This window comes from Simochromis diagramma, unplaced genomic scaffold, assembly GCF_900408965.1.
Source record: "Simochromis diagramma unplaced genomic scaffold, fSimDia1.1 OVJJ01000322.1, whole genome shotgun sequence".
NCBI classification, from domain to species: Eukaryota; Metazoa; Chordata; class Actinopteri; order Cichliformes; family Cichlidae; genus Simochromis; species Simochromis diagramma.
In genome coordinates this window covers 700,145-713,141 of record NW_024386731.1, presented here as the reverse complement: position 1 = coordinate 713,141, position 12,997 = coordinate 700,145, and the positions used below count along the sequence as shown (strand labels likewise).

The 12,997-nt window shown below is 38.2% G+C and overlaps 1 protein-coding gene across 1 annotated transcript in view; it reads left to right on the top strand.

Annotated features, from left to right (window-relative positions):
* Positions 1–12,997, top strand: part of htr2aa (5-hydroxytryptamine (serotonin) receptor 2A, genome duplicate a) — a 93,707-nt gene that overhangs the window by 59,586 nt on the left and 21,124 nt on the right. The window contains exon 2 of the mRNA XM_040022017.1: positions 5,802–6,002. Coding sequence (XP_039877951.1) covers positions 5,802–6,002 — 201 coding nt within the window. The remainder of the gene's footprint in view (positions 1–5,801; positions 6,003–12,997) is intronic.

The window sequence follows — 12,997 nt, the reverse complement described above, 5'->3', positions numbered from 1 at the left end:
TTGATCAAAATTCATGCAAAATCATTTTCATACAGTTGCCACGAATAGGAAAATAAATAGACACTAAAACTGAATAAGACACAAGGCTGTAAAACCCCTGAGAGTTCTCCTCACATCGAATACAGCATGAATTATACACATTCAATATTAGTACTGATAATATCAGTAACTTCAAGCATTTATAGTATTCAGAGGACAAAGTTGAAAGATTTTGGCAAGCTGCTAACTAGCTTGCTCTTTAAATCTAATTTGGAAATTGTTTTCATATATTTAAAATCTCATCTGATAAAATGCAGAATCTGCCCACCTGAAACACAGGACAGCACAAGTGCAGGCCATAAAAGAGAGAAAAGAAAACGGTTTGTGATCAGTGCTGGAGTATAATGGGCCTGATTGAGAGAGAGAGGGCGAGCGCAAAAGAGATTCACAAATGTAAAACAAGGTCAGAGAGACAGAAAAGGACATATAGGCAGACAGAGGACAGAAATAACTGTTCAACATGACCATCAGACAGAGACGATGACATAAGCAGCGCGATTAAAATAAAAAATCTACGGGAAAAGAGGAAAGTAGTGAAGTGATGAAGTGATCATGACGGTGAGGAGAAGGCGGTAGAAGAGAGTCTGGCGGTCACCATGGCGACATCGAGCAACGTGGATGAGTCATCTCCTTCCAAATAATAAAAGCCTGGATCAGGTTGTCTCTCACCTGTCACATGGTGGGAACAACAGAGAACGGAGGTGATGAGGAGGAGGGTGCGTAAACACTCCACCATGATCTGGAATATGATGGTGCTCACGATGATCTGGCTCTAATCCCCTCAGCTATGGATCTATTTTTGTCAACACCCTTGGGATGAGATCCTGGGGGAGGTGGTGACAACTTGGCCACAAAAAATCTCCCAGATACTGACAGGGACTTTTTGTCTACATATTCTATATGGGCTGATGTTAAATTCACATGGTTGAGCTGATTTATTCAATCAAGGGCTGGTTTCTGTATGCGTACATTCATTCAGTTTTTCATGATTATGCAAAATTAAGGTCCCAATTGTCCTTAAAGATCTGCATCAAATCCTCAGTGCCATTGTTGACATCTCTTAAAAAAGCAGACATGGTAGGTGCATTTATTCTTGCTTTTCTTATGGTCTTTACAAAGAGTAGGAGGGGGCCTGGCTGCAGATGCATGGAGGATTACATTTTGTGAGGACTGAAACTCACCATAATGTCAGCTATTTAGCTGTGAAAATCAGTTTTAAGCAAGCACTTGGCAACAGTGGGAAAGAAAAACTCACATTTAACAGGAAGAAATCTCATGGTTCACAGAGGGGCAGTCATCTGCCATGAGTGGTTGAGGTTTAGGCAGAGCAAGACAGGACAAAAGGCACACATGAGAAGAATCAGTAATGGTTAAATGCAATACTGGGGTGTAAACACAGAGTGAAAAAGAAGTGAATTAAGAGGAAACACTTATCATGGGAGGCCTCCAGTATCCTAGGGCTATGGCAACGTAACTAAGGGAGGATTCAGAGTAATTAGATTCAGCCTTATAAGCTTCGTCAAAACGGAAAGTTTCAAGCCTAATCTTAAAACTAGAGAAGGTGTCGTTGTAGTTCCACAGAAGAGGGCCCTTTCACCCACATTCAGTTTATTAAAACTCCTATTGTGATAATATGGTTCTATGATGTCTTTAACATGAGAAGGAGAAGTTGAGGAGAAGGATATTGAATTCGGTTCTTCATTTAACAGGAACCAACAATGAGAAGGCATTATGGGAGAAATATGGTTGCTTGTTCTATTCTCTGTCAGCATTCTTACTGGAGTGCTCTGGATCGACAAAATCTTTTTAAACAACCTTTACAACCTGATGATAATGAAATAATCCAGACTAGGAGTAAAAAAATGCAGTAGTTTTAGTTTTTCAGTGTAACTCTGAAAATATTTTTTCTAATTTTAGAGATATTGCACAATATCATATTAGGATATATTTTGGTCAAGAATGAGCCCAAGATTTGTCACAGTGTTACTGGAGAGCAAGTTTATGCCATCTAGAGTAAACATCTGGTTATACACTATGTTGTAAGTAAGAAACCACGTTTATCCATAGCCAGCGTGTCAAATTCCTTTCAGTGTCACTTGCTTTGGTGCCTGGAATACTATCAGCTAAAGTCACTGGAATCTTTAGCTTCGTAAATCTAAGATTGGTCTTGCCAATAACCAGAGTTTGTTTGTTTTTTTATTTGAGAGATGTGTCTGTGAAGGTTCTCAGTCATCCAGGTCATTGTAGTCAAAGGAGCTTGCAAAGAAAAGCGTCTGGACTTCTTAAATTGCTTGAATACGTTTCACCTCTCATCCGAGAAGCTTCTTCAGTTCTAAGGTCAAATGGGACTCCCCACCATTTGACCTTAGAACTGAAGAAGCTTCTCGGATGAGAGGTGAAACGACTTCTTCAAGCAACTTAAAGAAGTCCAGACGCTTTTCTTTGCAAGCTCCTTTGACCATTTGAGAGGTATGTTGCTCTGTGGGGAAAGGGGCTTGGTGGAGTACTGGGTGCTTGCTCATCATAGCCACACAGCTGGCCAGATTTCCCAGCTTCTGGGGTAATATACCAGGACTAGCTACCTTTGCTCACGCAGGCTACTTGGGCCTGGCTATCTACAGGGTTGTTTAAGGGGGGTTTATGGTGTGGATTCAGTTATCCAAATAAATTAGTCTGATCTCCAAAGCTACAACCCGATAACATTTATTTTAAGTGCCATTAATGCTAAAGGAGGGCAAAGAGTGAATAAACATTTATAAACATTCTGCTAATGGTGCAAGAGTATTGATCTAAGCTAGCAGAAGCTAACCTAGCTAATCACTAAAGACACAAGAGTGAGTACCATTCAAAAATTGTTGAGATCTCTTCGAAAAGTGTTTATTGAATGGGACATTACCACATTTTCATCTACAGATGCCATTTATCGATTTATAGACATCTCCTGATGTATTGGGATTGGTGCAATGGAACTAGCGAGCTGCTTGGGGTGACACCCCCAAAGTGGCCAGTGATAAAGAATTATGATAACGTTTGCAATTTCAGTTTTTTAACCCTTTCAGTGACAAAGACTCAATAGTAATCTTCGCTGTTTTTTTTTTTTACTTTCCGTGTCTGCCATGTAATAGGTACTGCTGAATTTGCTTTGTAAATAAAAAATTTTCTGCACTCAAAATGTGAGGCTTTTATTTGTTTTTAGTTTTTCACTATTTCTCATTTCATTCCATTTTGATTTTATAGTTTTGATTTTCACTGCTCTGTTTCTGTGTTATGCAGCTTGAACTGCCCTGTGCAGAAACAACCTCTATAAATAAACTAACCTTGATCTATAGAACATAAAAAGCATATCTGCTTCCATTCATGATAATATTCATAATATAATATGATTTACATCAGCAGCTGAGTAGTTTCAGGACCAATTTAGAGGGCTATATTTAGAAATGACTGCTGCAGGAGCAGCACGACAGCCATGAGGGAGACATGCTGTGGTTGTGTGTGTGTGATTTGAAGATACGTGCATGTGTGTAGAAACATATATTTCCAGCCTGTGCACCTGCAGTTTAGTCAGTGGTGGATGTATCTGGAGCACATTCTCAGTTCGAGGCGGGCCTAAAAGCCTTCGGCCTTGTTCCATCTGTATGACTCATTCCATTTATCACTCTGCAGTGACTGTGTGATCAGCTTTTTAGAAGCTAACAACACACAAGTCCATGAAAACCACCACTGCAGCACAGCTAATGTTCTTTATCACAGACACAAGTTAAATTAAAGAAAATCTGCAGTCTAGAACAAAAATAAATATTGTCCCTGTGTATCATTACTATTCATATTAGAAAGACCAGCTGCAAAAACCTATGAAATTAGCCACTGGTTATCATGAAGCCACCTCCCTTCATGGGAAAATTCCCTGGAGATATAAAAGGAGAAGAGAGACTTCTCTGCTTTTAAGTGAACTATGAAATACATTGCTAAGTTTTGAGGGACATAGACATACTTTCAGTACATGAGGTATAGTGACTGTATTGTTCCAGTTAGTCCTCATGTTTCATCTTACTCCCAATCGCTAAAGTTAGATTTATTCTGTGGTGTCATGCCTCCTGCTTTTTCTTGTTCTTGCAGTTATGCACCATGGTTCCATACTTTCCGTGTAGATGCCCGAGCCACATCGGCAGGCTCCAATCTGTGTTAAAAAGCAGAAAATCCATTTCCTCACCCATGTCTCTGAGTCCTGTATGATACAGTAGGAAACAAATTTTAATGCCTCCTTTATCCTCGGTCTGATTCTTTCAAACAGTACATAAAGCTTGTAAAGACGAGGATGCAAACATACCGTTCACTTTGAGGCTCAGCTAATTCTTCAAAGCAGCATACTGGTAAAGCACAAATACCACCTTTTAAGGTATCTTGTGGGCATATTTCTTGCTAAAAAATACCCAAGCATGAGGTCATTTTACACATATTACAATACTATATTATTCTTAAGATTCCAATGCAGCAGTTGAGGTTTAAACTACCTCCATTTCTAAACTGGATTGAGCCATGAAGAAGTAAAACAGTGAGGTCATGACCAGGTTAGGCTTTGTTCCACTAGCTTAAATGCAAGCTCTTGTGGGAATTTCAATGGTCTTTGTGAAAAAGGATAAGCATTCTCTTGAGTGTTACTTTGTACTGCTGCTCAGACACATTTTATAACAAAATTAAACCTGGATTCTTGTTTGAGAATAATCCAAGAAAAATAATTTAATTTCATATCATGATCTCTTCTAATGTCAGTTCTGTGAGGACCTTTCAGAGTAAATAAAATAAGATTGTTATTCAGTGACAATAATTTATGTTTGGAAGTGGGACTCTGTTCTGAGACCTTCCTGGCCTGCCACTCACAAATGTGCAAAGTCAAAAGGCAGCGAGAGCAGCTGCAGATTTGTCTTATCAGTAACAATGACATGACTTTAATTAAGTGAGAAAGAACATGAATAGCATGATATGGAAGAAATGAGGGTGGAGGTGGCTTTGTGAAGGAGCATGAGGAGCATGAGCCTGCATACAGTGACAGCTCCCACTGTATGCAGGCTGAAGCAGGTTACAGAGCACACCCCAAGTGAGATTTGCCAATAGGATGTTCATCTGAGTATCCGCAGAGCAATCAGCTGATGATTTTGAAAACAACTGATCTGCCAAGATTGCTGGCTGAGCTTCAGGCTACGGCCTGCCAGAAACAATGCTATGCAGAGATTTTTCAACATTTTCAGCAGCTCGCACAGTGTTTTTCTCCTCTGTGATTTTGTTAATTCCAAATTTTGTGCACCCAAACTCATTCATGGATTCACCTCACTGGTCAAGCACTGACAGTTAAGATCAAGAGTGATTTTAAATGAAAGTTGCTTAAAAACATCAGTATTTGAAAAAGTACCATTTCTGAGTGATTTTGAAACACGTTTTTAAGTGGCATGTTCTCAATAAATGGTCTCTACTGAATTTTAATTTTAAGTCTGTGAATATCAGTCAGGTGTAAATAAAGCTTAACTTTGGGGAAAACCTGAAAAATGCAGTTTTAAATAATTGAAGAAAGATATTTATCAGTCAAGTAGCAGAAGATGTAATGTTGACACCACACAGCACTAAAATGCATCACTGTGTTGATACAATGCAGTGAAATTGCCTTTTGGAGGATATCATCCGGAACACTGAGACTAAAGCACCATTGTTCATCCAGGTAAAGCTATTTTCACAGATTCAACAAATATGTACTCTCTGCCCTTCTGCAGATTACGGTTGGCCCCTGCCCTCTGATCTTTGCCCCATCTGGATCTATCTGGACGTCCTGTTCTCCACAGCATCCATCATGCACCTTTGTGCCATTTCTCTGGATAGATACATCGCCATACGCAACCCAATCCACCACAGCCGCTTCAATTCTCACACCAAGGCCCGCATCAAGATCATGGCAGTGTGGACCATTTCAGTGGGTAAGTACACACATGCAGACCTAAACACCAACTATCTACGGTCTATATATCTGTCAGTAAATTGTAGGATACTGAAGTCTTCACAGAAATGCTGCATTAAATTGAATTTGAGATGCCTTCAACACTAACAGGGAGAAAACACCAACTGGCAGCAGCATGCAGTATGTCAGTGAACAGAGCAACAGGGATATGATGGGATGACAGTGTGGGACATTTTGAGTCTTGGCAGAAGAAGCTACGACAAGCAATGAGAATGGACAAGAAATGTTGGAAGTGCAGGTGGATCAAGAATGGATATTGCACTTCACATTGATTTAAAACAGGGAGAATACAACTTTGAAATCTAACCAAAAAATAAAATGGTTCAGAAAAGTGTTATGAATCAAATAATACCACAAAAAATCAAAGCACATTCTTCTGAAACACTGCTTGAAAAGCCTTTAATTTCCTCCAGTATTGATTATTCCCCAGTGAATAAAAAGCTTTCATGTCATAATGCTTACATTATGATTTTATGGTTCTCATTTTCAAGCAACTCAACAAAACCCGGAGGTGTCCATAGTTTATTTTTTTAGGTTTCTTATAGAAAAACTAGTCTTATACTGTAGGTATTAAGCATCAGACAGAGAAATGCAAAATCTGTAAAAAAAAAAAAAAAAAAAAAATGGCAGCACGGCATAAAATTCAAAACAAAAGACATGTCATGTGAAAACATCTTGGATCACGTTTGTTTATGTGTACTTAAGACCTGAAAAGATCTTAAGCGGATCTTTAAGGTCGTGATGCTCAAATTTTCTCATTTACAGAGAGGCGACCCTTCTTACTCATGGTCCTAAGTATGTGATAGAGTTAAGACACCAGTTAACAATCCATAAGTAACTCAAAGAGCAAACCTTGTGGGACACAACAATTAGTGAAACACAGATTATTTAAAGATTGCCAATTTGTAAATTTAAGCTGCCAAACATCATCCTGGGTAATGCTAGCTTGCCAGGTACAATAAGGCCTCAGTCACACAGGCCTATGTGACCCCCTGACAGCCTCCAGTTGCTAGAGAAAAATGTGTATTCCCTGAAGAGGAGCTGCTGGGTGCTCCTGGCTCTTGCTAAGTTTAAAGAAAAGCAGAAAGCACCCAAAATCCCTTTATGATTGCTTTGGTTGCTAGCAAATTGCAGTTTTCACTCTCAGTTTGCATGAAAGATGCACTTGCCAATCATTCTTTGAGCTGTAGTGAAACTTAAAAAAAAAAATCTGTGATGCAATAAAGAAAGAGAGACTGTGTACAAGTAAACATTTTGTCTGCAATTAACTCATTTGCAAAGGAACATCTTTTACTTTGAAGGCATATGGTTTCTGATTTACATCACACATTTCACAGTTTCAGTAGAGCTCTTGAGTAGTTTGTTAGTATTTGCAGGGAAACACAAAAACTACTGGCAACCACGGCAAACTGCTACAGACCAAATTGATTGCAAAGAGGTTGTCAGTGCAGAACTGTGTATTTCTTTGTAACCAGTTTCTCATTAGGGACTGACAGCAACTACTTACATTGTAGAATTTACACTTTTCCTTTCCAACTGGTAGTTGGCCTCTTTATATGACTGGGGTCTAACCATGTATATAGCCATCTACTAGGTCATCAAGGTGTGGCCCTTACCAGTATCTACAGAGGATTCAGGCCCGGCTCCTGTCAGAGCGAGAGAGGGTTTTTGAAACCTCTGCTTTGTGCTTGATTTCAAAGGCAATTAATTGAACATTTAAGTTCACTTTGTATCTTATTCTGTTTTCATAGACTGTGGGCTAGCAGTCTTGTGTGGCTTGCCTAAAGCAGCATTCATACAAGGAGTCACTTTTATTGACTTCATTAAAGTATAGAAAAGGTGAAATGAGGATAATGTGCTTCTTGAGGCTAAGAGCCATTTTCCCCAAAGTTTCCCAGCCACACTGTTGAAACAGTAATGGGAATAAGTCAATACACTGAGGTTTTAAAACAGTGGAACTACACCAAACCTAAATCACTCGCAGAAGCCTTGGTCTACATATTTTACATTTATTATTTCAGTTCAGGATTCTTTTACTTTATTGTTTATGCTGCTGAAATTAAAAGAAGTCTCTGTAAAAATGTAGCCATGTACATGTAAAATGTTGCCTCTCTTAATTCTAAGATGTTATGTGCAAGAGCATCATAAAAATGACCGTATATTTAGCAGGTCTTAAAACTACTTACATAAAAATGAACAGCAAAGCAAGAATGTCTTTTTTTATTGACCAAAAATGAAGTCAAAATGCAGAAGCAATGTTTGAAAAACGAATTCCATCCTTAATACTTCCACAGGAAATAACAGGGTAAGTAGCAGCCATGTCCTGCTAATCAAATTACTGGATTAACTGATCATCAGCAAATATGAGCACATCTATAAAAATATGGTTTTCGCTGTTAAAACAATGTCAAAGAGGAAATACATCACCAACCTTAGAGAAGCAACTGTTGCTGCCCATAAGTCTAGAAAATATGTGATTTCTTTATCATGTGACTATAATATATATTAACAACACTGTCTTCACCAGATTTACATAAAAAATTAAATATTCACTCAAATATTTGCTAATTTTTCAATAATTTACTGTTGAACTCATCATGTAAACTAAACTTAGAGGACAATTTGGTGTTTGATTTGACACAAGGGTTAAGGCAGTACATCAGTGCTGTATTTTATTTGACATGTGCTCTTTGTAAATATCGGATCTCTAATAAAGGCCAGGATTCTTTTGCTATGATTTACTTGGCTACTTAGCTAAACTGAAGTTACTTAAGAGAGAATATAGTGAAGAGGAATAAAAAGAGTACAATCCTATTCATCAAAAGTATTGCAGCCAGCTCCTCATAAGATGCAATTTTCCACAAGATGTTTATGGCTTCATATAATTTTTTGTAAAGGACGGGGAACAATCAAGTCTTGATAATTGGTTTCTGCTAGTCTGGCTGGTTGGCTAGCTGTTCAGTTCAATGGACATAGATGAGCAGGAAATGTAATGCTGAAATCAAAGATCTCAGCTTCACACGATTGCATGTAACCGGCAGTGTGCAAAAACATCATCAGATGTTGGTGAAGTTTGCACTTTTTCTGCTTCAGTTTTTCTGTCCCTGTTGGTTTCCTTAACTCATTAGTTGGCATGCTCTTATACTAAACTAATTAAAATGAGAAATGTTAGGAAGATTTTTCTCCAAGTCGCAGCATGCCGAATACTCAAATTTTATCAAATTAATGGGTGATGATAACATTCCAGCTATATGTCTGTGTGGTTGGGCTCTTTGTGGTGAGGGCTCCATCATTCGTCAGTCCTCAGTTCACAAGAATCACTATATCCTTTAGAGTATTAGTCAGATTTTAGTAAACTTGCACCTAATGATCACCTAATGGGTTTTCCCCAAAGCTTAATATCATAAAATGACCAATAAATATAACCTGAGAATTATGATGAGTGAGCTGGATGAGCTATGACATCACTGATGTTCTGGATTTGAGTATCCTTGATTCCTGTTCATTCATTAATTTTATTTTTGTGTGTGCTTCCTTTTGTTGAAGTGCGAATGACCTTTTGCTTGCTTTTAGTGCCTGCTCGTTTGGCTCTTTTGGTTCACGGCCTGTCTTTCCAAACGTGTGGTATTGTGTGTTTAGGGTCTGTGATCTATTAGATACCTAAATACTGATGTGCTGGCATAGTGTCAGACCAATGGCAGAACAATAAAACTCAGAAAACTCACCTATATAATGTAGTCAATTTGTATGTAAAAGAAAAAGAAAAAAAAAAAAGAGCCGAATTACATACAAAAGTCAACATAGCCACAAAAAAACATCTACAACATAAAATTATGCACAACAACCAAGAAAGAAAAACCTGACTTAACGAGAAACAAAATGAGTACAACGATAAAGCTGCAGAGAGATAACAACAACCAGAATCACAAGACTCACAAGACCCAAAATCAAGATTGCAAAAACAAAGTTAACACAAAATCTGTCCAGTCAATTACGTGAAAAACCTCAGTTATTTAATGTGATTGTTCATCAACTTTATAAACATACTGCAATTATTGCCCTTTAAAAATGTCTAATTTTACAGGGAATTTTCTAGAAAGCTGAAAGGTGTGTTTTGTTCTGTTGGCTAATTATTTACGCACTGCTCTCCCCTACATAAGCTGTCTTTACAGGTTAAAACTATCAGTATTGGTATCAGCAATACTGGCTCTGTATTTACTTTGTATCGGAATAATACCAACATTTGGAGTATTAAACAGCACTAGAGAAGAACAAAGTTATAGCACAGAAAGACCTATAATGAAACTGAGTGTTGAAAATAGTTACTGCAGTCACTGTCTGCGTTTTTCACATTATGTTTTTTCTTTTATCTTTGGCTGCTTTTTTCGGGCTTCTCCAATTTCCAGAGAACTTCGATGTCTCTCACTTCCCTGTTCCAGCCAATGATTAACCAACGAGCATTAGACCACTGATTGTGCTCATCCACATTGGGCAACAGTCAGTTTGGATTTTGGAGGACTTCATTAGAGCAGATTTGAATGGTTTTAAAGCCCTGTCTATAAGCCCTCTACATGTAAGTACATTACCAAACAGACACAACCATGGTGGCAAAATTTAAGCATAAGGCCCATCCTCAAAGGCAACGGCTTCTGGTATGCAGCCTCAACCATGATATATCCAAGGACCCAAGGACAGCAAGAAAGTCCAATGACAGTGGACTTGTGATTCTTGTAAAACCATCAGTTTTAGCTGCAAAAAGAGCAACGGAGAGATGAAACTGGCAACTAGTCCTACTGATTGCCAACACTTTGGGGTGATCAGAACAAGAAGAACCAGAAGATCCCAAAGAGTTAGTGACGTTTTCACAGAGTTACTTACAGAAACCTTTTGCAACGTTTGTCACGATCCTGGGTCTTATGACCCAGTGTTTTGAGTTTTAGTTCTTTTGATGTTTATAGTGTATGTTTAAGCTTATTAAGTTTCCTATGTGCATTTGCTTATTAGTTCCCCCTTGTGTTTTCAACCCCTGTGAAGTCTCCCTTGCCCTACGTGTGTTTCATGTCTGTGTGTCTTATGTTGTCAGGTCTGCGTCTCATTATATCTCCTGTTTTATTTTGAAGGGGTCCTGTGTTCCTATGTTCAATGTTTTTAGTGTTACTCTCTCCTTGTGATGTCGTTATGTTCATGTGTGTCAGCTGTTTCTCCATGTGTTCCCACTTCCCTCATTATCCTCCTGTGTGTATTTAGTCCGTGTGCTTTCAGTCATTCTTTGTCAGGTTGTCTGCTCATCCATGTCACTACTTCAGGAATCTATGTCAGTTCACCATGTTTAAGGTTTTTTCATGTTTAGTTTTAGGTCACCCAGTTTAGGTTATTGTTTAGTTTCACCTATGCCCTTTTGTTTGTACCCTTTTTGCTAGCCTCAATAAACGGCTTGTTTTTTGTTAAATCCACGCCACGTTCAGTTTTTGGAGTCTGCGTTTTGGGTCCTTTTGTCAACACATACAGTCTGCCCTCGCCGGACTGTGACAACGTTTGCATCTTATTGACCTTGTTTACTAAATGAACTCAATTATAATAAATTCATTATGTTGGCTTCAGCCAAATTAATCCGTGAGTGAGTTTGGACCTTTAGGGAGGGTAAGAACTGCAACACCGAAACAAACCAGTGAAAAAAGTTTTCCCTGAAAGAAATTCTGATTGTGAATGTAATAATGATTAAGTCTAAAAATCAAGATTAGAAATCAGCATGGTGCTTAGTTAAAAGAAAATAATGTCCGACCTGTGTTACCCTCTTGTGCTTTTATGTTAGTTATGAAAATGGAAATTACTCACACATTATGTTCTTTAAATACGGGGACGATTTAGACAATATAATATTAATATTTCATCAACTGGAGAAACTGTCAGGTTAGCTCTGACCATTTTCTGACCTTGTAGCTGTGACAGATGCAGCAAAAATCACTGATAAGATCTTTTTTCCTCAAAATACTACTGTCAGTAAACACAATATCCACAAAGAAATGTGACATACCTGAAAATCTTCAGCTCCATACAAACACATCAGTCCAATCTGCAACACACAGTTAAACAAAAAAGGTAAGAGGAAAGATCTCGATGAGCTTTAATGAAGCATCTCAGCCTCAAATAAGCACAACACAAGCATCAGCGTGAAAGACATTAGACTTTCTAATGGTAGAGGTAAAGGGCACTGGAGGAAACCGCACTACGAATGCATTAATGGTTTTGGTTATTATCCCGCTTTTTATACAAAAAGCATGGTGTACTGCTTTTAAAGAATGACAAAAAGACCATTTTTATCTTCGTCTAATTTATTTCAGTGATCTCAGGGTCTAGTTGCATCTATACCACAGTCTGTATATAAAGAAAAAACTTTTCATCACAACGAGAACTTGAAATATATTACACATATTGCAGTCGTAGCCGGGAGATACAGATGTGTTATTAAGGTCCCACCTAATTAACAGTGTAAAAAGTGTTGTTTTTAGCACATGCTGTAACTCTGTGGAATTCCAGCTCCAAGTGTCAGGAAGAGTCAGTGAAAAAACTGCATTCTGTATAATATGTTTTAACCATTGCTTTAATGCCAGCAGCATTTATCCAGCCTCTCTTATGACGACTTTCCCCAGTGCTGTTTCTGTGAATCTTTCAAATAAAAACATAGTTACATAGTTTGAAGGATTATGAACGCTAGTTTGGTCCCAGGTCTGCAGTTTGTTAAATCGCCTGGATCAGTAGAAGGGTTTCTAATCAACTTCAATCAGCAGCTTAGAAAGACTGGTGCATAGCCATTTAATAAAGGTCAGATCTAATGTAGGTGTGTTAATTAGTGCTTCGGTATCCTTGAACACTTTAACTGGGATGGTGTCTAAAAGACATTTGGCATTAAAAGACATAAAGACATTTCCTGTAGTTAACTCCTTAATAGTTAAC